Source organism: Citrus clementina, unplaced genomic scaffold (genome assembly GCF_000493195.1).
Source record: "Citrus clementina cultivar Clemenules unplaced genomic scaffold, Citrus_clementina_v1.0 scaffold_3, whole genome shotgun sequence".
NCBI classification, from domain to species: Eukaryota; Viridiplantae; Streptophyta; class Magnoliopsida; order Sapindales; family Rutaceae; genus Citrus; species Citrus x clementina.
The window spans coordinates 37,998,693-38,023,032 of NW_006262339.1; the positions used below are offsets into that span (position 1 = coordinate 37,998,693).

Genomic DNA, 24,340 nt, shown 5'->3' on the forward strand with positions numbered 1-24,340 from the left:
TAATGATACATCTACAAATGACTGTACAAATTTTCTTATACAATATGAGGTGGTAACTTATATGGCATGAAATAATGTTTAAGCAACTAATTTCTTCCTTACACGTAAGCCGCCACTAGATATAATAATAATATTACTATCTTAATTGGAGTTTTAAGCATTAAAGTAAGCGAAAAGAACATCTACATTTTTAAGAATTGAGGAAATAGTTATGTAAACCCCTAAATTTTTAATAAGAGATACTAAGATATCTTATTTACTATAATACATGTTGGCTCTATTAATTAAAAAAAATTTGACTCTATCGTTTCGTAATAAATAGAAATGTAATATTAAAATAAATATATACATTTTAAAATATTTTTTAATTTTTAAAATATATTTTAATATTTTACAATCTTATATTATATTAAACTAAATTTTATAATAAATATATATATAATATTAAAATAAATATATAAAATTTAAATTATTTTAATATTATGTAAAAAATAATGTTATTATAATTATTAGATGAAATATATTTTATAAATTTAAAATCTATTTAACTTAAAGATTTATTTAAAATTTTTATAACACATACAAATATATTATTAAAATAAATACAATAATTTATATTTTAAGAATAGTTTTATACATTCAACATTTTCTAATACTATTAGTCTGTAGAAATTAAGCTATTTAAATTATATTTGGATTTCTTAAAATTTTTTTAAAATTAATTATTTTGGTTACTATGTATAAAAAATAATTATAATTAAAAGCATTAAAAATGAAAGGTGTAAAAAGAATTTATCATAATTTAATTCTACAAAATAATATTAAAAATACTTTGAATCCAATCACCTTTTCGACCGAAAGGCGAATGCCCATTAAAAAATCAATCAAAATTCCAAATCAAGAAAATTGACCACGTGATTCTGTGGGCCCCTGACAGTCTACAGTCAGCAACGCACTTAAGTGAGCAACTTCGCTTTTTTGCCCGCCAAACGCACACGCACTCTTGAAATAAACAAACAAGGCCCCTCTCTCTCTCTCTCTCTCTCTCTCTTCCCCCTCAAAACGACACCGAATTGGAGTCGTCGATTGTTTCAATTCAAAGAAGGAAGAGGAAAAGAAAAGGTACTAAAACGACATGCCATTCGATGAGGCGATCCCGAGGACCTGCGTGGTCCTCAACGGGAGAGGATTTGTCGGGAGATCGCTAGTTTTGCGGCTGTTAGAACTCGGCCAATGTATCGTCCGAGTCACCGATTCGACTCAGTCTCTCCAGCTCGACCCCTCCGAGTCCAACTCGCTCCTCTCCGACTCTCTCTCTTCCGGTCGCGCTGAGTATCACCAAGTCGATGTTCGCGATATCTCTCAAATCAAAAAAGGTGTACCAAAAATTATAAATACACTCATACGTATTTTTAAGTATACACGTATGAGTCATTATGAGTATGCATATGTTGTTGTATTTCGTGCGTGAACTGGATGCTGTTTGGTTGCCGAATAAAATGTGGAGAAAGAGAATATGAGAAATGGAATTTATGAATTGATTATTATTAGTTACAAATTTATGAGTTAGATTTTTCTTAATCTTTAAAAAATGTAAATGCATGTTGTATGTATTTATGGTTTTTTTTCCCCTTTTATGTGTAGTGGTTGCTGAGGAAATGTGGAAAAAGGATTTATGAAAAATGAAAAGAAGCTATAAATAAATAGATGTTGATTATATTATTGAGGACTGTTTGGTTGCTAAGAAAATGTCGAAATAGACATTTACATCTTTGTTGAGAAAAGGAAATGGTAGAGATTCTTGTTACTGTCTTTTTGCATTTTATTGTTCAATTTCTGCAAGAGTTTAAGTTGAATATACTTTTGTGTGTTGCATACACCTTTTGCAGTGCTGGAAGGTGCGAGCACAGTATTCTATATGGATGCCACTGATCTGAACACTGATGATTTCTACAATTGCTACATGATTATAGTTCAAGGTAATTAGGACATCCCAATGAAGGAAAGATCTTTTGAGAACTAAACAGAGATATCTTTTAGTGGATTAGTGATTGCTCTGGGTTTAATTCTATGTTCAGGTGCAAAAAATGTTGTCACTGCTTGCCGAGAATGGAAAGTTAGGCGGCTCGTATACAATAGTACTGCAGATGTTGTATTTGATGGTTCACATGATATTCATAATGGGGATGAAACCTTGACATGTCGCTGGAAAGTAAGTTAGTTAATTAAAAGGGTTTTCCATGCGTCTTGTAAAGTGTTTCATTTTATCTAATCATCCTTTGACTTGTGATGTGTACATGATGCAGTTTCAGGACTTGATGTGTGACCTTAAGGCTCAAGCTGAAGCTCTAGTCCTGTTTGCTAACAATATCGATGGTCTTTTAACATGTGCTCTTCGTCCAAGCAATGTCTTTGGACCAGGAGACACACAGCTTGTGCCTCTTCTTGTGAATCTAGCCAAACCTGGATGGACTAAGGTTTGATACTGTTGCTGTGTTAAAAAAACTCCATAATTTCTGGACTGGGATGGACATTGTATTAACATTTTGACTGCCAACTGAAATTTGAATGCAATTATGGATCTTTTTGGAATCTTGTTCACATTTTTATCCCCATGTCTTTCTTTCTACAAACCTTAGTCCATCCAGGTTTATTTTAAATATGGACTAAGGTTTGTTTGAAATCTTTTTGAAATGATGCACTCAAGTTCCCAGCCACAATACAACTTATTTTAGTAATGATTCTTAAATACTACGCAGACCTGATCATTATAAGCTCCATTTTTCTTTTCTTCACATCTTCAATGTTCAGAAGTTTTAATTTTTGTGTTATTTTGTATTTCTTATTCATGCCAGTGTTTTGTTAGAACTTTTCTGGAGTAACTGAATTTCTCATTTCAGTTTATTATAGGAAGTGGTGAAAATATGTCCGACTTTACCTATGTTGAAAATGTCGCTCATGCTCATGTCTGTGCAGCTGAAGCTCTAGATTCACGAATGGTCTCTGTGGCTGGAATGGTACTCTACGTTTTGGATCATTGAATTTAAAGGCCTTATATATTTTCTGTTTTTCATATATCTATCCATAAGGAAGCTTTTTCACTGAATATGCAGGCATTTTTCATCACTAATCTAGAACCCATCAAGTTCTGGGACTTTTTGTCTATTATATTGGAAGGCCTGGGATATCAAAGGTACAGTAAGCATTCTGAATTTCTAGTGAGAAGTTGCATACAAGAACTGATGAGTATTAACAGAATTGCAGTTTTGAATTTACAAGTACTGGAAAAGGTTTAATTTTGTTCTTGTCTTCTTTCCTTCCTTATTTGATTTCAGCTATTAGATATGGTAAAAAGAATACCAGAAAAGGCATATTGGTATGGGGAATGCACTGTGTTATAATCCATTCACCGGCACACAGAAAACACATTTATGCATGTATATATCTCACTGAGTAGAACGAGCGTCATCATCATCTTTCCTCTTTATCTTTTTATGTAACAACAAGGTCATTAGACATTTTGAATTGGGCAAAGATGAGATCCCAATTATGTTGTTGTTTGGCCTATTTTCTTTTTTGCATTTTTCATGCTGCTGTGCTATACGGCAATGCATGGACTAATTCTCATTTCTTTTATCTTCTTCTTTTCTTTGATTTTCTAACAGTATACTATGAACTTTAAGTCTCTATCTCTTTAATTCCAGACCATTTATTAAACTTCCTACGGGGGTGGTTTGGTATATTATCCTGCTTGTGAAATGGATACATGAAAAGTTCGGCCTCAGGACATATAACCATTCTCTATCAGCTTGTTACATCGTTCAATTAGCCTCTCGCACCAGAACCTTTGACTGCATTGCTGCCCAAAAACATACTGGATACTCACCAGTTGTCTCCCTGGAAGTAGGTGACTTTTTGATCTGATGTCTTTCTTCTTACATATATTGATTTTTATCATCTATCTTTTGTTCTATGTGTTCTTCATTTCATATGTTCTGTTAGTATTTCTGATTTCAAGTCCTTAATTCTAGGAAATTTATGAAATCAATTTTTATAATCCTTAGGATTCCTGTTACCTCCTTATTTTTACTAAAGTTGGGACTATTGTCATTATTTGTGGTTATATCTTGTTTTTGTTGGACATAGCAATAAGACCAAGTAGAACTAGATGGTTGGACCATGTGGCACTAGGTTCAGATCTGAAGGGAAAGAATATCAATTGTCCGATGGAAGGATTTTTGTTTGGCTTCAGTTTTTTTTTTCGTTTCTTTTTGTCTTCCTCTTTAAGTTTCGGTTTTATTAATCTTATGGTGGCAAAAGATGAGTGTCCATAGAGGATCGTGGAATTATGGATTCATGGTGCATTTTTTGAAGTTAGTGTTCGTCATATGAAGGCCCAAGAAGCAATCTTATTGAAGTGGCTCTGTTGTTTTTCTTGGCATGTCCAATACTCATTTTTTGACAATTTAACAGTTAAAACTAGGTGGTTAGGCATGACTTTATAATGTAGTTGGTTGAGATATTAAAAATACATCTTTGGTGTGGAACATTTTGTTTATTAAGAAATGATAAGAGATGAGGAAAGGGTTAGAAGGAAAAGATTGCTTGAAGGCTACTTCCGTTGTTTTATTGGACGGAATATGTAAGACAGGGATTTTTTTTCCTATCTTCAAGTGGTCAAAAGGGAGAGATTTGCCACTCACTTGGGTTCATGTGTGAAGTTCTCACCTTGGTCTCTGAGGGTTCAGCTTCAGTCTCTTTGACAATTGCATTGATTTTGCTGCGTTCAGGACAATCCTTTGCTTCCTTTACCTGTTTACTCCATGCCCTTTTTTCTCTTGTCTTTTCTTTTTTTCTTTCTTACTGCCTAATAAGTGTTGTTGGATCTACAATGAGAGCAATTGATTCTATTGCATGGTACCATATGCTGGGCAGGCTGCTTCTCCATTTCCTATATTGGAATTTACTAGCATGATTAGCCAATTATTGCTATGGAAATTTGAGTTGTCGGACATTTTGCTTATGCCCGTGATGGTTGTTCATTCTGCAGGAAGGTGTCTCTTCAACCATTCAGTCATTCTCTCATTTAGCCAGGGACTCCTCTTTAGCTTATTCCAGAGACTTTAATGAACAATCAAAAGTGGAGAAGCTACTAGGCGGAGGGAAAGGTTGGAAACTTAAATAACATTTTTTGAAATGGCTCAAAAGTCAACCTAAGACAACATATGGCTGTAGATTATGTATGGTTAAAATTCAGTTTTTACTGGTATATGTTGTGGGATCATTAGCTTATCCTAAGATCTTTTAAAAGTCAGCAGTTAATTTTGTGCGACAAATTAAATGGTTGGATATCAAACATGATAGACATGGCAAACATGGATCTAGAGACCTGCTTGGCTAGCTACTAATCATTTGCCACAGCACATGTTGCTGGTCTTGGCAGAACCAGTTTGTTGTTCTAGGCTTGGCTTTCTGTAATATCACTGTATTGCAGACAAAGGAAAAAGAAAATTTAATTCGCATCTTTAAGCACTGGAAAGTAAAGCATATTTCTGTGTGGAAATTACATGATCTGTATAAATCAAACGTCATAACATAATAATCAGACGGCCGGAAATGATCATCAGTAGAACAGCTTACGAAGCAGAACCTGCTTTTAAGTTTAGACATAGTTTGTTCCTAGGATATTTCTTATGTGAATATTATTGTTTTTTGACCTTGAGGTATATCAGTGCAGTTGCAGACATTTTGCTGTGGAAAGATGAGAAGAAAACATTTACATACTTCCTTGTTCTGGTTCTGTTATTTTATTGGTTTTTTCTTGGTGGAAGTACTTTGACCTCATCTGCAGCCAAGTTTCTTTTGCTGCTTTCTGCTGTCCTTTTTGGATATGGCATTTTACCATCAAACATGTAAGTATGGATGGTCATTGAGGCTTAGTATTTCGTTTTTTGTTCCCTTGCGTGTAACTAGCTCTCTAAAATCAGCCATGTTTCCCTCTTATTCAACATTTGTTTTATTCACTTAATTTTCACTATTATTATTCCCCTTCCCTTTTCGTATGCATGTATGCCAAGGTCTTTACTGGTCACCATCCCTCACCCCACTAGAGTACCGTTTTCCATATGGTGGAATTTGTTCTTTCTAATTGCTTGTTGGATTATGCCACTGATGTTTCTTCAAAATTTCTGAATTCATTGTCCAGAATTTAGAGTGTTTAAGCATCATAAATAATGTGTACTCGATTTTCAAATGAGCCCTCCCTTGATTTTGATCCGGCTATATTGTTTCAGAAGATTATTTAATTCTGTTGACTATTTGCCTTCCTTGTGCAGATTTGGCTTCAATGTTAAGCGCATATCTCCATCTTGTTTTGAACTTTCAGAAACAGTGATAAAAGATTCAATTGCAAGAATAGCATTTTTGTGGAACATGGGGTTTCGGAATATAAGATTGTTGGCTAAAGGAGATGATTGGAATACCTTCTTCAAGGTATGCAGTGCATATTACATTAAAGTTTCCAGAACTCATCTTCCAGGCAATTTTTATGATAACCACTTCTTAATAAAGTAAGCTGGAAATCAAGGTTGTTTTGTTTGATAATGACACCTTGTTAGCCTCAGAGTGACATATGGTTAGCCTCCTTTTGCACTGTGCCCTTAGAACATTTTTTCTTGGCCTTAAACCACATTGAAATTTATACAGGTTGCAGGTTCTCTTTATCTTTCCAAATTGATGTTGCAGTCCTTCACTTGGTCAATTGGCTTAGGTAAGCAACTATTGATCTTCCTATTCCTCAGTGGTTCTAGTAGATATTCGAACGTTTTTCATTTTTCAAATTGACGTTCTTTGGAATTTAATGCAGCTCTGGTTTTTGCATTCACTGCATTCTTCGTTTATGAACAATATGAACCGGAGATTGATGGATTAGCAAAATTCTTGTTCAACTATTTGAAAAAGTCAAAGGTGTCGTTGATAAGAAATGTACCCGCTCCAGTTGTGTCATTTCTCTATGACTGCAAGATCCTGCATGAACATAAAGCACCTGCTGAGGGAAATGATCGGAAGCGGCTCCAATGAGTGAATGCATGAGAATTTCTTTTAGCTCATTTTAGATGCTTGTACATGATTTGTTAGCTCGATTAGTTGCCTGTAACAAATATATGGCGAGAATGTGGTGTCCCCAAGAAAAAAGAGAGGGGGTAGAAAAGGAAAAAGACGGGCTATATTCACATGGATCAAATTCAGGTTTTTTTTTTCCCCCTTTTCATTATTACTAATCATCATTAACAAATCTGACTTTGAACACATAACGTTGAAAAGGAATTTGCTAGCCAATTTCAGAACTTAAAGCAAGTTTTCCCACCTTTTGCTAACGCTTCTCTTCTTCAGTTGTACATGCAATGCTTTTATGAATAGAAAAACAACTAATACAGTAAACGATTAAACCAATATTGCATAAAATTAGAACTGTCCTTTTAAAGGCGCTGTAGTGTTTGATTCTCCACCGAAAGGAAAGTGTTCATGACGATTTCCAAATCTTGTTTCTCGTAGCTTCGGAAGCGTAGACAGCACCTCATTCATATTGGGACGATCCTCAGGATTTGAGGAAGTACAAGCCAAGGCCAGTTTAAAGAGCTCTTCCAATACTTGGTACTGCTCCTGCTCTTCATAAATACTCAAAACCAGCCTAGGGTCTGTGATTTGACGAATCCCGTTGATTCCATTTGCCACAGCTTTCTCCACAAGTTGACGCAAGCTGATAGGCGACAACCCATTCTCTTCATCCAGTCCTGTTGGCCTCCGTTTTGTCAAGAACTCCATGACCACTATACCAAAGCTAAACACATCTACTTTAGTCGCGACTGTCCTCATGTACGCAAACTCTGATGAGAAAGAACACATATATGATTTAGTACAAGACTTCTATAGAAATCATGACCTGTAATAAGGAAACACTGATGAGCTTGAAAGATTTACCTGGTGCCAAGTAGCCAATAGTGCCTTGAAAAGCTGATGATAATGAGGAGACATCTTGTAGATGAACATCCAACATTCGAGACGTACCAAAATCGCTCACATGAGCCTCAAAGTCTCTGTCTAAGAGAATATTGGAAGGCTTCAAGTCACAGTGAACAATGGGGAAGTCATAACCAGAATGCAAATAATCCAACCCACTGGCAACGGAAATAAGAACATCTATTCTTTTGGGCAGCGTCCACCTTGAGTGATCCACCCCAGGTCCATGTATAACGCTTTCCAAGCTTCCATTTTCCATGTATTCAAGAACCAATGCCTTGAGTTTCCCACTTTCCCAAGCATACCCCAGCACCTTAACCAGATTCCTGTGCTTCAGCTTCGATAAAGTTTTGGCCTCGCGGTAGAAGTTCTTGTCAGACTCTGCAGAGAATTGATGGAAATTCAGTTTTTTCACTGCTACAATCTGCCCATCTTCCAGTCGACCTCTGTAAACAGTACTCAAACTGCTGTTACCAATAATGTTGTTTTCACTGAAGAAGCCGGTAGCATTTTCTAATTCTGTTCGATCAAACCTTCTAAGTGTCGTTGCGGAAATGAACTCTGGTTCTTGGGCCTCAACCCTTTCTGACTTCCTCCTTTTGCCATATCGATATCGACTGAGTGCTAACGTCAGTAGCACGAGAACTAGAATCAGAACAACAGCAACTGAGCAGCCAAGTACCAACTTTGTCCTCTTGGACAAATGATGGGAGTTTTTCCTCGTTGAGCTGCATGCTCTGAGAGTTTTTGTTCCGCACAGAGCTGGGTTTCCATCCAAATTAGACATGTTAATGCTTCTGAATATGCCGGATTCAGGAATACGGCCTTCAAGTTGATTGAAAGAAAGGTTCAGTTGTTTCAAGGAGGAAAGATTGGCCAGGCTTTCAGGGATGATGCCTGTCAACTTGTTGTGAGAAAGGTCCAACGAGCTAAGATGCTTCAAATTTACCAACTCTTCAGGAATTTCACCGTCTAAACCATTTTTTGAAAGGTTCAAGCTCATAAGCATATCCATTCGACCAAAAACTTCAGGAGGGATTGCACCAGAAAGTTTATTTCCTGACAGATCAAGAGAGAACAGATTTCTGCAGCCTTGAAGCATTTTAGGAATTTTCCCTGAGAGGTTATTGTTTGAAATGTCAATGGCTTGTGCCATTTCCAGCTTACCAATCTCATCTGGAATACTTCCCTCCAATAAATTGTATGAGAAGTTCAAATATATTTGTATACTTCCCATACCTGCAATCATAGATCCTGGAGCGGATCCTGTTAAATGGTTATGAGAGAGATCCAGGGTCAAAAGTCGATGAAGACGCTCCATGCTTATTGGTATTGACCCGTTAAGATTGTTGCCTTGGAGGTTCAAGTATGAAAGAAACCCAAGATTTGAGACAACATTTGGAATTGGACCTGTCAACTTGTTTTGCTGCAAATCAAGATAGGTTAGCTGCTTCAGTTCAAATAGTCTGTCAGGCATTGCACCTTCTAGACGGTTGTGATGCAAAGAGAGTCCTTGAAGGTGAGAAAGCTTGGATAACTCTGATGTAATAGGACCTGTGAAACTATTTTCAGCAAGAGACAAGGTCATGAGTTGGCTCAGATTGCCGATCTCTGGTGGTATTGGCCCAATAAAGGAATTTGTTCGGATTTTCATAATCTTGAGATTATTAAGCTTTCCGATTCCTGGTTTCAGCAGTCCACTGAAATTGTTTTCACTCAGATCGAGAATTTCAAGATTTGAGCAATTGAAAAGATCATCGGGGATTTCTCCGGACATACCATTTGATGACAAAGATAGGAATGTAAGGTTTTGCATCTTTCCTAAACCAGTGGGAATTCTCCCAGTAATCCTATTGAATGCCAAACCTATGGATGCGAGATGGGTACAGTTGGTGATACTAGATGGAATGGTTCCCTTAAGAAGATTGTTATTCATGGTCAGATTTTCGAGGTTATGAAGCAACCCGATGTTTGATGGAAGCTTCCCTGTTAAGGAATTGAAGCTCATTGACAAATATGTTAAATTTGTCAGGTTTGTCAGTGAAGAAGGGATCTCCCCGGTGAACTTATTGGAATGTAGGGTCAATACTCGTAATGACCTTAAATATCCTAGCTCAAGGGGTAATGTTCCGGTCAACTCATTCTGGGAGAGTCCTAAACGAGTTAAAGATTTCAGCTGGAACAAAGAAATTGGGATTGTGGAATTCAATCTATTTTCGTGTAGATGCATTGATTGTAAGCTAGCCAAATTTCCAAGCTCAGAGGGAATGCTTCCCGTGAGCTGATTGGTGTACAGTTCAAGCGCGAGAAGCTTTCTAAAATTGCCTAATTGGGACGGGATTCTTCCTCCAATAGAATTTTCAAATAACTGAAGATATTCTAAGTTTGACAGGTTTCCTATTTCTAGAGGTATTGTTCCCGACAACATGTTCTGACTCACATCTAAAGCTTGCAAGGCTTCTAATCTACCCATGGAAACTGGAATTGAACCTACAAGCCTGTTGTGGTATGCTACAAACATTTGAAGGCTTATCAAATTTCCGATGTCTTTTGGGATTGTACCAGTAAGATTGTTGAAAATGAGACCAAGCGCTAACAAGGAAGTACAGTTGCAAATGCTTTCGGGTATGCTTCCCTTCAAGAAGTTCTTTCCTAAGTCCATTGCTTGCAGATTCTGAAGGGATCCTATTTCTGGTGGAATGGAACCCGAAAGAGAATTATAGTATAGAGTTAGTTCAGCAAGCTGGGAGCATTGCCCCAGCTGAGCCGGAATACTCCCAGAGAATGAATTCAAAGATAAATCGAGAACCTGGAGGGCTGAAAGGTTGCCAAGGAATGGAGATATCTGGCCTTGGAGCTGCTTGTCGACGAGTTTAATGGCAATGACATGGTTTGACGAATGGTCACAGGTGATTCCAGACCAGTTGCAGTGATGAATTTGATTTGTGGCATTCCAATCAGCAAGTGCTCCTAAAGGGTCGCTGGTGATGCCATTCTTAAAGGCCTTCAAGGCTTCAGTTTCTACTTCTTCTAAGCTTCGTTCTGCAGGTGATAATGCAACAGTGGAAAAGAGAGAAAAAAATATGACTACGATTAAGCTTAAGCTGACTGTTTGAGACTCCATTTGCGAGATGTGAAAGTTTGTAATGAAGGGGGAAAGTTATATAGAAATGTTAAATCATATCAAACGGTCCCGTTAGTGACAGAATATGTCAAGCTAATCACATGGGTTCTTTGAACCTTAGGCTCAATTTCTCCTAATGTTTGACTTTGAGCTCTACACATGATGACAAAGAACTATTGGCCATTATCTAGAAGAGATAGATACCGCCAACGTTTAATATAAACATTACGAAACTATGACCGTCCACTCATAGAGATTTAATACGTATTACGTTTATACAATAAACAAGTGTTAGTAGCAATCTTATTCTTGTACAAGATCGAGCAATTGGGTCATAATTAAATCATATAATTTTTATGCTTGATGCGGCAGTTACAGACTTGCAGAGTGACCCATTGATGTGCGAGCCCCAAAAAACGGATAGAAAAATTATGGGGTTGATTCTGCGTTTCTGACTCGCGATTTGGTCACGACAATAAGGCAAAATGATAGCAGATTCTTCTTCTTTTACGTGATGATTTTGATACTGCCGACGTGTTCGGGAGGGGCCCATTTTTATAACCTATATCTTGATTTGTTTCATTTTTTTTTTTTTCCTTGATTCGTTTGATTGGATGCGAAGCCATTGGTTTGATTTGATTAGTTTGATGGCTTGCAAGTTGAAATTGAGTGGAAGTTTTTGAAACAATGGGCTTTTGTATTCGTATAAGTGAAGAGTTGTAATAACAAGGGTGGAGGGGTTTCTTTCAACCATTAAAACAATACTTTCAACGCCTTCCATGATACCGAAAATAATTTCAATATGATTTTTATCTTCATACAAGTTATTACCAAGCACCCACGGAACTCTATTAACTCGTGATTTTCATTTTCTTGAATTGAACTTTCATAAACTTGGCAATCACACAATCAGAAAACACGGCAACAATTGATACCAACATAGAATTGTTAATTTTACGTTGAAATGTTAAATCACAGGAGTCAAATTAGGATGCTGTCAAGTGTTTCCTGTCCTAGATGCTGATGCATGGACTTAAAAATCTCATTTCTTTTATTTGATTCCTCTCTTTGATCTTTTGTTTGGTATATTATCCTGCTTGTGTAATGGATCCATGAAAAGTTGGGCCTCAGAGCGCGCAGCCATTCTCTATCAGCATGTGACATCATTCAATTAGCCTCTCGCACCGGAATCTCTGACTGCATTGCTGCTGCCTGCACAAAAGCACTGGAAGTACGTTACTTTTTGGTCTGACGCCTTTCTTCATACATATATTTTGTCTTTTGCTCTATGTGTTCTTCATTTAATATGTTCTGTTAGCCTTTCTGATTTCAAAATCCTTAATTTCGGGAAACTGATGAAATCAAGATTTTATAATCCTTCAGGACTTCTGTTACATTCTTATTATTTTATTCAATTTGGGAACTAGTGCCATTATCTGTGGTTATATCTTGTTTTCTGCTCAATTTGTCACGTTGGCCATGGCAAGAGGACCCAGTAGAACTAGATGATCTGACTAGGGATGGCAATGGGGAGGGGAGGGGAGGGGACCAATCTACTTATACCTATTCTCGATATTTTGCATATGTCTCCGTCCCGTTTCCGTCCCCGTCCCCGTTAGAATTACTTGAAAGAATCTATATCCCATTCTCAAATAATAACAGGGGATCCCCAAGGATCCACGATCCCCGAATAATTAATACATTTTTTGTTTTCGATTTTGAGTTAATCATATTAAAATAAAAAATTCAAATAAAAGTAAAGTTTGAAATATATCTTACATTAATATCCATTACAAAAGTCACATACATTAAATTAGTAAGTAACGCAACATGTAAGGGATATAAACTTCTTTTACAAACTATCGTGAATAAATTAATAGTCTAATACAAAATTGTTACAAATAAAATTGAATTTAGATTCAAAATTTTTCAATGGTGGCGTGGGCACTTTATAAATGCAGACTATTCCTTTTACAATACAATAGTTAAGTCAGATCAAATCAAGAGCAAATATTAGATTAGATTAGATTAGATTAGATATAAAAATTGTGATTCGCTGTGGGCAATTATAACATCTAAAAATAAATAAAAAAATAGATTTAAGTTTAAAACATTTAATTAATATTAAAATTAAAACAAAATTTTTGGGTTAATAGAATTTACCCGTTTTTTTTAACGTCCTAAATAAAAATTTAGGACTTTAATTAGTTAATTAGGCCTAAAAGTTTAATAATATAAATATTTTGATATTTTTTATTTTTACAAATATTTATAATTTTATAATTCAAATTTTATTATTTATTTACTAGTAAATTTAAAAAATTAAAATAAAATTAAAAATTAAAATGGGGAAATGGGTAGGGGATGGGGATTCCACCTCATCCCCGTCTCCTCCCTGAATAAGAAATTGGGTAAGAAAATTTCTCCGTCCCTTCCCCAAATAAGAAATTGGGTATAAAATTATCCTCATACCCTCTCCGAATAGGAAAAATCCCCAAAGGTACCCGTCCCCGTGGGAATTTTTGCCATCCCTAGATCTGACCATGTGACTCAAGGTCCACATTAGAAATACAACCTTGGTGAGGAACATTTTGTTTATTAAGAAATAATAAGAGTTGAGGAAGTGGTTAGAAGGGAAAAGATTGGTTGAAGGCTACTTCCGTTGTTTTATTGGAAGCAATGTGTGAGACAGGGATTTGTTTTCCCATCTGCAAGTGGTCGAGAGGGAAAGAATTGCCACTCGCTTGGGTTTGTTTCTTTTGCCTTTTTCTTATCCAACCCCTTCGCCTTATTCAACGAAATGTGAAAAGATTCTTTCTCTCTTTCTCTCTTTCTCTCTTTCTCTCTTTCTCTCTTTCTCTCTTTCTCACCGCCTAATAAGTGTTGTTGGACTTACTATGAGAGCAATCGATCCTAGCGCATAGTCTCCATGGTAATATGCAGGCTGTTTCTCTGTTTCTTATATTTGGAATGTACTGGCATGAAGGATTAGCCTAATTATTTTTGAGTTGTCAGACGTTTAGCATATGCCTGTGATGATTGTTCGTTTTGCAGGAAGGTGTCTCTTCAACCATTCAGTCATTCTCTCATTTAGCCAGAGACTCATCTTTAGCTTATTCCAGAGACTTTAACAAACAATCACTAGGCAGTGAGGAGGGTTGGAAACTTATAACATCAAACATTTTCTGAAATGGTCTCAAAAGTCAACCTAAGACAACATTTGGCTGTAGATTATGGTTAAAATTTAGTTTTTACTGATATATGTTGTAGGATCATTAGCTTATCCAAAGATCTTGTAAAAGTCAGCTGTTAATATTGTGTGACAAATTAAAAGGTTGGATATCAAACACGATAGACACAGTAAACATTGTTCTAGACACCTGGTTGGCTGGCTAGCTATTAAAAATTTGCCACAGCAGATGTTGCTGGTTTTGGCGGAACTGGTTTGCTTTTCTAGGCTTGGTTGTTAATTGTATCATAGCATCACAGACAGAGGGGGGGGGGGGGGGGGGGGAAATTAATTTGAGCTCTTTAAGTACTGACAAGTAAGGCATATTTCTGCGAGGAAACTACATGTTCTATTATGCACCAAATCTCACAACAGAATAATCAGACTGCCGTAGTTGACCATCACTAGAAGAGCTTACTTTGCAGAACTTGCTTTTAAGTTAGACATAGTCTGTTCGTAGGATGTTTTTTATGTGAATATTACTGTGTGTTGACCTTGAAGTATGTCAGTGCAGTTGCGGACATTTTGCTGTGGTCCTGTGGAGTGATGAGAAGAAAACATTTACGTAATTTACGTACTTCCTTGCTCTGGTTCTGTTATTTTCTTGGTTTTTCCGTTGTGGAAGAAGCCATGCTTCTTTTGCTGGTTTCTGCTGTCCCTTTTGGATATGGCATTTTACCATCAAACATGTAAGTATGGATGGTCATTAAGGCGCTTTGTATATCTTCTATTGTTCCCTTGTGTGTACTACTTCTCCAAAAACAGCCATGTTCCCCCCTCGTTCAACATTTATGTTATTCACTTTTCGAATGTAATGGATGTACTTGTTCTAGTTACAAAACTTAAATTTTCACTATTGTTTTTCCCCTTCACTCTTTATTTGCTTGCATGTCTAGGTCTCTGCTGGCAACCATCCCTCACCCCACTAGAGTTCCTTTAACATATGGTGGAATTTGTTCTTTCTAATTGCTTGTTAGATTATGCCATTGATGTTTCTTCATAATTTCTCAGTTCATTGTCCAGAATCTAGAGTATTGTACGTGAATTTGATTTTCAAATAAGCCTTCTCTTGATTTTGATGTAGTTTCATCATTAAGCTCATTTGTGTCACAAGATTATTTAGTTCTACTGACTATTTGCCTTTTCTGTGCAAATTTGGCTTCGATGTTAAGTGCATAGCTCCGTCTTGTTTTGAAATTTCAGAACCACAATAAAAGATTCCATGCAAGAATAGCATTTTTAAGGAACATGGGGTTTCAGAGTAAAAGACTGTTGGCTAAAGCAGATGATTGGAATAACTTGTTCAAGGTATGCAGTGCAGATTATATTAAAGTTTCCAGAGGTGGTCTTCCAAGCAATTTTTATGGTAACCATTTCTTAACGAGTTAAGCAGGAAATCAAGGTTTTTGTCCGATAATTGCACTTGTCAGCCTCAAAGTGACATATACTTGCTTTTGCTCTATGCTCTTGAACTTGTTTCCTTTCCCGGTGAAAGCTTGGCCTTACACTGCATTGAAATTTCTACAGGTTGCAGGTTCTATTTATCTTTTCAAATTGATGTTGCAGTCTTCACTTGGTCAATCGGTTTAGCTAAGCAACTCTTGATCTTCCTATCCCTCAGTGGTCCGATTTGATGTTCAAGGTTTTTCCATTTTCAAATTGATATTGTTCGAAACTCAATGCAGCTCTGGCATTTGCATTCACTGCATTCTTCGTCTTTGAGCAACAAGAAATTGATGGATTAGCAAAATCCATGTTCAACTATTTGAAAAAATCAAAGGCGTCGTTGATAATGTACCAGCTTCAGTTGTGTCATTTCTTAATGACTACAAGATCCAATGAATGAATACATGAGAGTTTCTTTTAGCTCGTTTTAGATGCTTGTACATGATTTGTTAGCTCGATTAGTTGCTTGTATCAAATTAATTGCGAGATGGTCGTGTCCCCAAGAAACGGAAAAAGAAAAATAGATTGGGGGTATTTGGCTACATTGACTTGGTGCAAATTCATATCCTTTTATTTTCATTAACAGTTAAAACTAATCATTATTAACACATCTGTGACTGTAAACACATGATGTTGAAATGGAATTTGCTAGCCAAATTCAGAATTTACTAGCAAGCTTTTCTCACCATTTGCTAACGTTTCTCATTTTCAGTCTTCTCTTTTCCATTTTTCTCAAAATGGCTAGGTTATCAAAAGCTGAAAAAAGAAAAAGAAAAAAGAAAAATTGCAGCTTGTTATTCTATGTGCAGAGTGTTTAGGAATACATAAATAGATAAAAGAAGTAAGAGAGCAATCATCCTCTCAATCAACGACGATCAGCCAAAATTAAGTTACAATGTTCCAATGTGAATGACGTCAGGGCGTTTATATTGAAGTTATGATTAAACAAATATTCCATAAAGACCGGAATATGAACTTCAATAGAACTGTTCTTTTAAAGGCGCTGTCGTGTTTGATTCTCCTTCATCGAAAGGAAAGTGTTCATCTCGATTTCCAAATCTGGTTTCTCTTAGCTTCTGAAGCATAGACAGCACCTCATTCATATTGGGACGATCCTCAGGATTTGAGGACGTACAAACTAAGGCCAGTTTAAACAGCTCTTCCAATACTTGGTGCTGCTCCTGCTCTTCATAAATACTCAAAACCAGTTTAGGGTCCGTGATTTGACGAACCCCGTTGATTCCATTTGCCAAAGCTTTCTCCACAAGTTGACGTAAGCTGATAGGCGACAACCCATTCTCTTCATCCAGTCCTGTTGGCCTCCGTTTTGTCAAGAACTCCATGACCACTATACCAAAGCTAAACACATCTACTTTAGTCGTGACTGTCCTCATATACGCAAACTCTGATAAGAAAAGAACACATATATGATTAAGTACAAGACTTACATAGAAATTAAGACCTGTAATAAGGAAACGCTGATGAGCTCGAAGGATTTACCTGGTGCCAAGTAGCCAATAGTGCCTTGAAAAGCTGTTGATAACGAGGAGAGGTCTTGCAGATGAACATCCAACATTCGAGACGTACCAAAATCGCTCACATGAGCCTCAAAGTCTCTGTCTAAGAGAATATTGGAAGGCTTCATGTCACAGTGAACAATGGGGATGTCATAACCTGAATGCAAATAATCCAACCCATTGGCAACGGAAATAAGAACATCGATTCTTTTGGGCAGCGTCCACCTTGAGTGATCCACACCAGGTCCATGTATAACGCTTTCCAAGCTTCCATTTTCCATGTACTCCAGAATCAATGCCTTGAGTTTCCCACTTTCCCAAGCATATCCCAGCACCTTAACCAGATTCCTGTGCTTCAGCTCCTTTAAGGTTTTGGCCTCGCGGTAGAAGCTCTTGTCAGACTCTGCAGAGAATTGGTGGAAATTCAGTTTTTTCACTGCTACGATCTCCCCATCTTCTAGTCGACCCTTGTAAACAGTACTCAAATTGCTGTTACCAATAATATTGTTCTCACTGAAGGAGCCCGTAGCATTTTCTATTTCTGTTCGATCAAACCTTCTAAGTGTCGTTGCGGAAATGAACTCTGGTTCTTGGGCCTCAACCCTTTCTGACTTCCTCCTTTTGCCATATCGATATCGACTGAGTGCTAACGTCAGTAGCACGAGACCTAGAATCAGAACAACAGCAACTGAGCAGCCAAGTACCAACTTTGTCCTCTTGGACAAATGGTGGGAGTTTTTCCTCGTTGAGCTGCATGTTCTGAGAGTTTTTGTTCCGCACAGAGCTGGGTTTCCATCCAAATTAGACATGTTAATGCTTCTGAATATGCCGGATTCAGGAATACGGCCTTCAAGTTGATTGAAAGAAAGGTTCAGTTGTTTCAAGGAGGAAAGATTGGCCAGGCTTTCAGGGATGATGCCTGTCAACTTGTTGTGAGAAAGGTCCAACGAGCTAAGATGCTTCAAATTTACCAACTCTTCAGGAATTTCACCGTCTAAACCATTTTTTGAAAGGTTCAAGCTCATAAGCATATCCATTCGACCAAAAACTTCAGGAGGGATTGCACCAGAAAGTTTATTTCCTGACAGATCAAGAGAGAACAGATTTCTGCAGCCTTGAAGCATTTTAGGAATTTTCCCTGAGAGGTTATTGTTTGAAATGTCAATGGCTTGTGCCATTTCCAGCTTACCAAGCTCATCTGGAATACTTCCCTCCAGGAAATTGTATGAGAAGTTCAAATATATTTGTATGCTCCCCATACCTGCAATCGTAGGTCCTGGAATGGATCCTGTTAAATGGTTGTGAGAGAGATCCAGGGTCAAAAGTCGATGAAGACTCTCCATGCTTATTGGTATTGACCCGTTAAGATTGTTGCCTTGGAGGTTCAAGTAAGAAAGCAACCCAAGATTTGAGACAGCATTTGGAATTGGACCTGTCAACTTGTTTTGCTGCAAATCAAGATAGGTTAGCTGCTTCAGTTCAAATAGTCTGTCAGGCATTGCACCTTCTAGACGGTTGTGATGCAAAGAGAGTCCTTGAAGGTGAGAAAGCTTGGATAACTCTGATGTAATAGGACCTGTGAAACTATTTTCAGCAAGAGACAAGGTCATGAGTTGGCTCAGATTGCCGATCTCTTGTGGTATTGGCCCAATAAAGGAATTTGTTCGGATTTTCATAATCTTGAGATTATTAAGCTTTCCGATTCCTGGTTTCAGCAGTCCACTGAAATTGTTTTCACTCAGATCGAGAATTTCAAGATTTGAGCAATTGAAAAGATCATCGGGGATTTCTCCGGACATACCATTTGATGACAAAGATAGGAATGTAAGGTTTTGCAGCTTTCCTAAACCAGTGGGAATTCTCCCAGTAATCCTATTGAATGCCAGACCTATGGATGCGAGATGGGTACAGTTTGTGATACTAGATGGAATGGTTCCCTCAAGAAGATTGTTATTCATGGTCAGATTTTCGAGGTTATAAAGCAACCCGATGTTTGATGGAAGCTTCCCTGTTAAGGAATTGAAGCTCATTGACAAATATGTTAAATTTGTCAGGTTTGTCAATGAAGAAGGGATCTCCCCGGTGAACTTATTGGAATGTAGGGTCAATACTCGTAATGACCTTAAATATCCTAGCTCAAGGGGTAATGTTCCGGTCAACTCATTCTGGGAGAGTCCTAAACGAGTTAAAGATTTCAGCTGGAACAAAGAAATTGGGATTGTGGAATTCAATCTATTTTCGTATAGATGCATTGATTGTAAGCTAGCCAAATTTCCAAGCTCAGAGGGAATGCTTCCGGTGAGCTGATTGGTGTACAGTTCAAGGCCGAGAAGCTTTGTCAAATTGCCTAGTTGGGACGGGATTCTTCCTCCAATAGAATTTTGAAATAACTGAAGGTATTCTAAGTCTGACAGGTTTCCTATTTCTGGAGGTATTGTTCCCGACAACATGTTCTGACTCACATCTAGAGCTTGCAAGGCCTCTAATCTACCCATGGAAACTGGAATTGATCCTACAAGCTTGTTGTGGTATGCTACAAACATTTGAAGGCTGATCAAATTTCCTATGTCTTTTGGGATTGTACCAGTAAGATTGTTGAAAATGAGACCAAGCGCTAACAAGGAAGTACAGTTACAAATGCTTTCAGGTATGCTTCCATTCAAGAAGTTATTTCCTAAGTCCATTGCTTGCAGATTCTGAAGGGATCCTATTTCTGGTGGAATGGAACCCGAAAGAGAATTATAGTACAGAGTTAGTTCAGCAAGCTGGGAGCATTGCCCCAGCTGAGCCGGAATACTTCCAGAGAATGAATTCAAAGATAAATCAAGAACCTGGAGGGCTGAAAGGTTGCCAAGGAATGGAGATATCTGGCCTTGGAGCTGCTTGTCGACGAGTTTAATGGCAGTGACATGCTTTGAGGAAGAGTTACAGGTGATTCCAGACCAGTTGCAGTGATGAATTTGATTTGTGTCATTCCAATCGGCAAGTGCTCCTAAAGTGTCACTGGTGATGCCATTCTTAAAGGCCTTCAAGGCTTCAGTTTCTACTTCTTCTAAGCTTCGTTCTGCAGTTGATAATACAACAGTGGAAAAGAAAGAACAAAATAAGACTATGATTAAGCTGAAGCTGACCCTTTTAGACTCCATTACTAGAAGGAAAAAAGTCTTGATCCTCATGTGAAAAGTTTGTAATAAACGAGGAATGTTATATAGAAATCTTAATCACATCAAATTGTCCCATAATGACAGAACATTTTGAAGCTTTGCTGAATTTCTCCTACTCGTACTATTGACTTTTGAGCCATGTAATTCATAACAACAATTGAATAATAGCTAATTGGCAATTATCTAGAGATAAGTACTCCCCTGGTTAAGATAAGTTCGCGTGCTCATATGAAACTATCAACTCATAGAGATTCTGTTTATATTTACATAATTAAACAAGTGTTAGTAGCAATCTTAATCTTGTTTAAGATGAGCAATTGGGTCATAATTAATTCATGTAAGTTTAAATGCTTGGTGCGGCTTTGCGTGATGGGGTCTTCGACCTTCCCAGTTACAGTGTGTCCCATTCGATTGATGTGCAAGTTGCAAAAGAAAGGCTGATAAAATTTTGGACTGATTCTGACTTAAAATTATGGGTTGATTCTGACTTGTACTTTTAGTTGATAATGCTGACGTGTTTGGGGCCCATTTGATGATTATTCATTTGGATATTATTGGATTTGTAAACAGTTCGGTGTGTCTGACTTTGATTGCGGATGATGGATTGCTTGAAATCGAGGGGAAGCCTTTGAATCAATGGGCCAACTTGTGTTGACCCTATTCGGTTTGACAGAAGCCCTGTGTGAACTTGCCCTGAACCTGTAATATGTGAGAAAATATTCTACAGTGAAAATATAGCACCCCAAAGCGAAAAATAGCGAACAATTAGGAGCTATTTTTTCACTTTCCATTTTAAATAGCACGCGTTCTCTCAATTTGTTACTCAGATGAGGAATTAGTTTCTTGTTTACTCTCTGCATGTGCAATATTTTTTTAAATTGTATATATGTAAATGGACAGACTTTGCTTTGGGCAATATGAGGTGTCTGCCATTTTCCTACCATTCTTTAGAGCATTCAAGAGATTGCTTCGTTACCACTCGAACTACACTTTATTTCATTCAAAGAGGCCTTTATAAAACACCTTTTATGCCAATTATCTATGCATTCAGCGTAATCAGGCCTATGACGAGCATTATGTTCCCCTAATTAGTGCAAGATTGGTGCTATAATGCATTAAAATAATACTAGTTTAATGTAAATTATAATATAACATATTAGAGTATACAATACATAATACTATGTTAAATTTAATACACATACAATTTCTAGTAATTTAAGAAAATAATGCAGAACATACGATTTTCAGTGGATTTTTTTTTTTTTTATAAAAAAGTATACCTTTTATTAAGGACCAAAATCAGTCCAATTATAAAATGTCATAGGGACATAAATACATGATACTAAACTTAAGTACAAAAAAATTGATAAAACCTATAACTCAAGTTTAGGTTAGGGCAACTCCTAACAACAAATATAATTACAAACCAAAAGAAAAAAAAAAAAAAAAAAAAGAGGAGCATATAAACAACACCCAATAATCAACAATAAAACCGGCCACCATAAAAATGAAAAAAAAAAATTAAAATAAAAAATTTAAAGCAATTCCTCGGTCGTTTTTTATTTTCTACAGTTTGGTTTCTTCTAATTGACCAGAAAATCAATTTCTAACCCTTTATTATTTTGAATTTCCAGTTATGCCCTTTAGATATTAAAGCTGAAAACTCTTCACGTCTCGTCATTTCGCAACTCCCTTTCGAATTTTCACAGCTGCGACTGCCGATTCATCTCAGACTCAGAGGTAAACATTATGTGATTTGACATAGTGATTTCTTGTTATTGTGTTGGATGCTATTTTCTTTTCGGTTGAATGAATTAAACTGGATGCTTATCTTCTGTTTGATAAAATGTCTAATTTGCCACCTTGAACCCCAACTGTTTGAAAAAAGGTTCAAATGAACCATTAGGTGCTATTTGACTATTTATATTCATGCTCAATGTTTTCTCTTTTAAGCCGAGGCGCAAGGACCGGATCGACATAAAGATGATTAGTTTACGCAATTCCGTTGGGATGTTATCCAATGTCAGTCGGCAGCTTATTCAGACCATTTCGGTGAGTTCAGTTCATCGCTGCTTATCTGACAATCTTTCTCATTTGCTCAGAGTTTCTAGGGTTTAGTGAAAATTTCAAGTTTAGGATGTATATGACCTTTGTAGATGTTTTTGTTGGTGGTTTTTCTTTTTTTTTTTTCTTTAATTTTTTAATCTAAGTAAGCAGTATACCTAGCAATGTATCCTAATCCTCTAGAATGAAAGCAACGACGAGTACATTGACAATATTTTACAAGAGAAATCTTAGTAGAGAATAGAATTTTAATCTTTTAATGTCTCTTTTTGTTCTCGCAGAAAATGAATGGAGCTATGGGAATGACTGATTAATTTGTTGCACTACTCCATATAACAGTAGGTGTTATGTAATAGGAACTGAATGAAATAATTTATCCTCTATGGAGTCTTTCAATTTCATCTAGAAAATAGTTTTCGGATTTTGATTTCTTTTCGCTTTCTCTGGGAAGAAACGTGTTTATGAATGGAGCAAATGCATATAAGAACATTACTTTTGAGAAGAAAAAAGGCCTTAGTTATTAAGGTGTAAAGTTCTGTATGCTAATTGAACATTATTTTTACATTTTTATCAGACGCGACATCAGGTTAATTGGAGATTTAAGAATTTTCAGGTTCTCAATATTTGTAAATTTAGTCTTCAGTGATTTGAGTTTGTTGTCTTGTGCATTAATTTGGCGGCAATGTTTTCTCCTTGATCTGATTGCCCAGTTGATTTATTTGCAAAGCTCAGTCAAGTTCTGTTACAAGTTTTTTGGTGTCTTAAATGATATATTTGCATTGATACCTAGTGGAGGAATATGGTTGAAACAAACCGTTAGTGTCATATTGTATTCTGCAGTTTCATGGTCTACGCGTACAAGGCCTTCGTGTGGGAAACACAGAGATTCCAAATGACAAGAGACTTGAAACCTCTCTACAGCATGTTTATGGAATTGGGCGCTCAAGGGCTCACCAAATTCTCTGTGACCTAAACATTGGGAACAAACTCACCAAGGAACTAACTGGAGTGGAACTCAATTCTCTTCGTGAGGAAGTTTCCAGATACTTGACTGGAGAAGATTTGGTAGCTTTCTCTTCCACTTGTCTATGTTATATCTTCAGATTCTTCTTTTCATATTCAAACTTGCTTTTGCCATGTTTCAGAGGCGATGCATTAAAAATGATGTAGAGAGATTGGTTGACATCCAATGCTACAGAGGTATTAGACATAGTCAGGGGTTGCCTTGCCGAGGACAGCGAACCAGCACCAATGCTAGGACCCGTAAGGGTAAAAGAGTTGCAATTCCAGGGAAGAAGAAACCCACTCGTTAAACTTATTGGCTGTTGTTTGTGACATATCAGAATATTGTGAATTATTTTTTTGATACAAATAAGTTTTAGGACAAATTCAACTAGTTTTCAAGTTAACTTTTATCTATTTAATCTCTTTTCTTTAGAAGTGTGCTTTTTAATTTTTGCTCTTGACGTTATGAAGTCGAGATGCAACCCCAATCCCTTTGGAAATGGGTAAAAGAAGGGATCAATCTGTATTGACTTGACTTAGTTCTGATTTCTCTCTTTTTTTCCTTTTTTTTTTTTAAGAAAATATCACTTCTTCGGTTCTTCCTACCCGCATCAAATAGAATTTAATTTGTTCATGAAAACATTATATTTTGCCTTGAATTCAACACGTGAATATTAAAGGCAATAGTTTGATAACAAATTTGTTGGGTATTTTAATGTTGTGAAACATTAATAAAGTAACAATAAACATAAAGATTGGTTCTTGTAGATAT

The 24,340-nt window shown here is 36.7% G+C and overlaps 4 protein-coding genes and 1 long non-coding RNA gene across 6 annotated transcripts; 3 read left to right on the plus strand and 2 right to left on the minus strand.

Moving 5' to 3' along the window:
- Positions 1 to 1,000: 1,000 nt before the first annotated feature.
- On the plus strand, positions 1,001 to 7,243 carry LOC18046036 (3beta-hydroxysteroid-dehydrogenase/decarboxylase). The gene is made up of 12 exons (XM_006442911.2): positions 1,001 to 1,376; positions 1,890 to 1,979; positions 2,079 to 2,212; positions 2,307 to 2,477; positions 2,901 to 3,017; positions 3,114 to 3,193; positions 3,705 to 3,903; positions 5,051 to 5,168; positions 5,738 to 5,912; positions 6,336 to 6,492; positions 6,706 to 6,769; positions 6,866 to 7,243. Exons 1-12 carry the CDS (start codon positions 1,136 to 1,138, stop codon positions 7,078 to 7,080), a joined length of 1,761 nt encoding a protein of 586 aa, XP_006442974.1. The 5' UTR covers positions 1,001 to 1,135; the 3' UTR covers positions 7,081 to 7,243.
- Positions 7,244 to 7,323: 80 nt separating this feature from the next.
- Positions 7,324 to 11,143, minus strand: LOC18046037 (LRR receptor-like serine/threonine-protein kinase FLS2). The gene is made up of 2 exons (XM_024187700.1): positions 7,981 to 11,143; positions 7,324 to 7,886 (listed from the first exon to the last, which is right to left on the minus strand). Exons 1-2 carry the CDS (start codon positions 11,141 to 11,143, stop codon positions 7,465 to 7,467), a joined length of 3,585 nt encoding a protein of 1,194 aa, XP_024043468.1. The 3' UTR covers positions 7,324 to 7,464.
- A 2,662-nt stretch (positions 11,144 to 13,805) lies between these two features.
- On the plus strand, positions 13,806 to 16,359 carry LOC18046038. 2 transcript variants are annotated; one of them, XR_002906317.1, is made up of 3 exons: positions 13,806 to 14,075; positions 14,887 to 15,738; positions 15,900 to 16,359. It is a non-coding gene; the product is annotated as an uncharacterized LOC18046038 (long non-coding RNA). The 2 variants fall into 2 exon arrangements; XR_002906318.1 differs by having other exon boundaries at positions 14,887 to 15,680.
- A 311-nt stretch (positions 16,360 to 16,670) lies between these two features.
- On the minus strand, positions 16,671 to 20,516 carry LOC18046039 (LRR receptor-like serine/threonine-protein kinase FLS2). Its single transcript, XM_006442914.2, has 2 exons — positions 17,319 to 20,516; positions 16,671 to 17,223 (listed from the first exon to the last, which is right to left on the minus strand). Exons 1-2 carry the CDS (start codon positions 20,509 to 20,511, stop codon positions 16,796 to 16,798), a joined length of 3,621 nt encoding a protein of 1,206 aa, XP_006442977.2. The 5' UTR covers positions 20,512 to 20,516; the 3' UTR covers positions 16,671 to 16,795.
- Positions 20,517 to 22,145: 1,629 nt separating this feature from the next.
- LOC18046040 (small ribosomal subunit protein S13, mitochondrial) lies at positions 22,146 to 24,116 on the plus strand. The gene is made up of 4 exons (XM_006442915.2): positions 22,146 to 22,239; positions 22,453 to 22,551; positions 23,404 to 23,628; positions 23,709 to 24,116. The coding sequence occupies exons 2-4, from the start codon at positions 22,483 to 22,485 to the stop codon at positions 23,874 to 23,876; spliced, it is 462 nt and encodes a 153-aa protein (XP_006442978.1). The 5' UTR covers positions 22,146 to 22,239; positions 22,453 to 22,482; the 3' UTR covers positions 23,877 to 24,116.
- Positions 24,117 to 24,340: the final 224 nt, after the last annotated feature.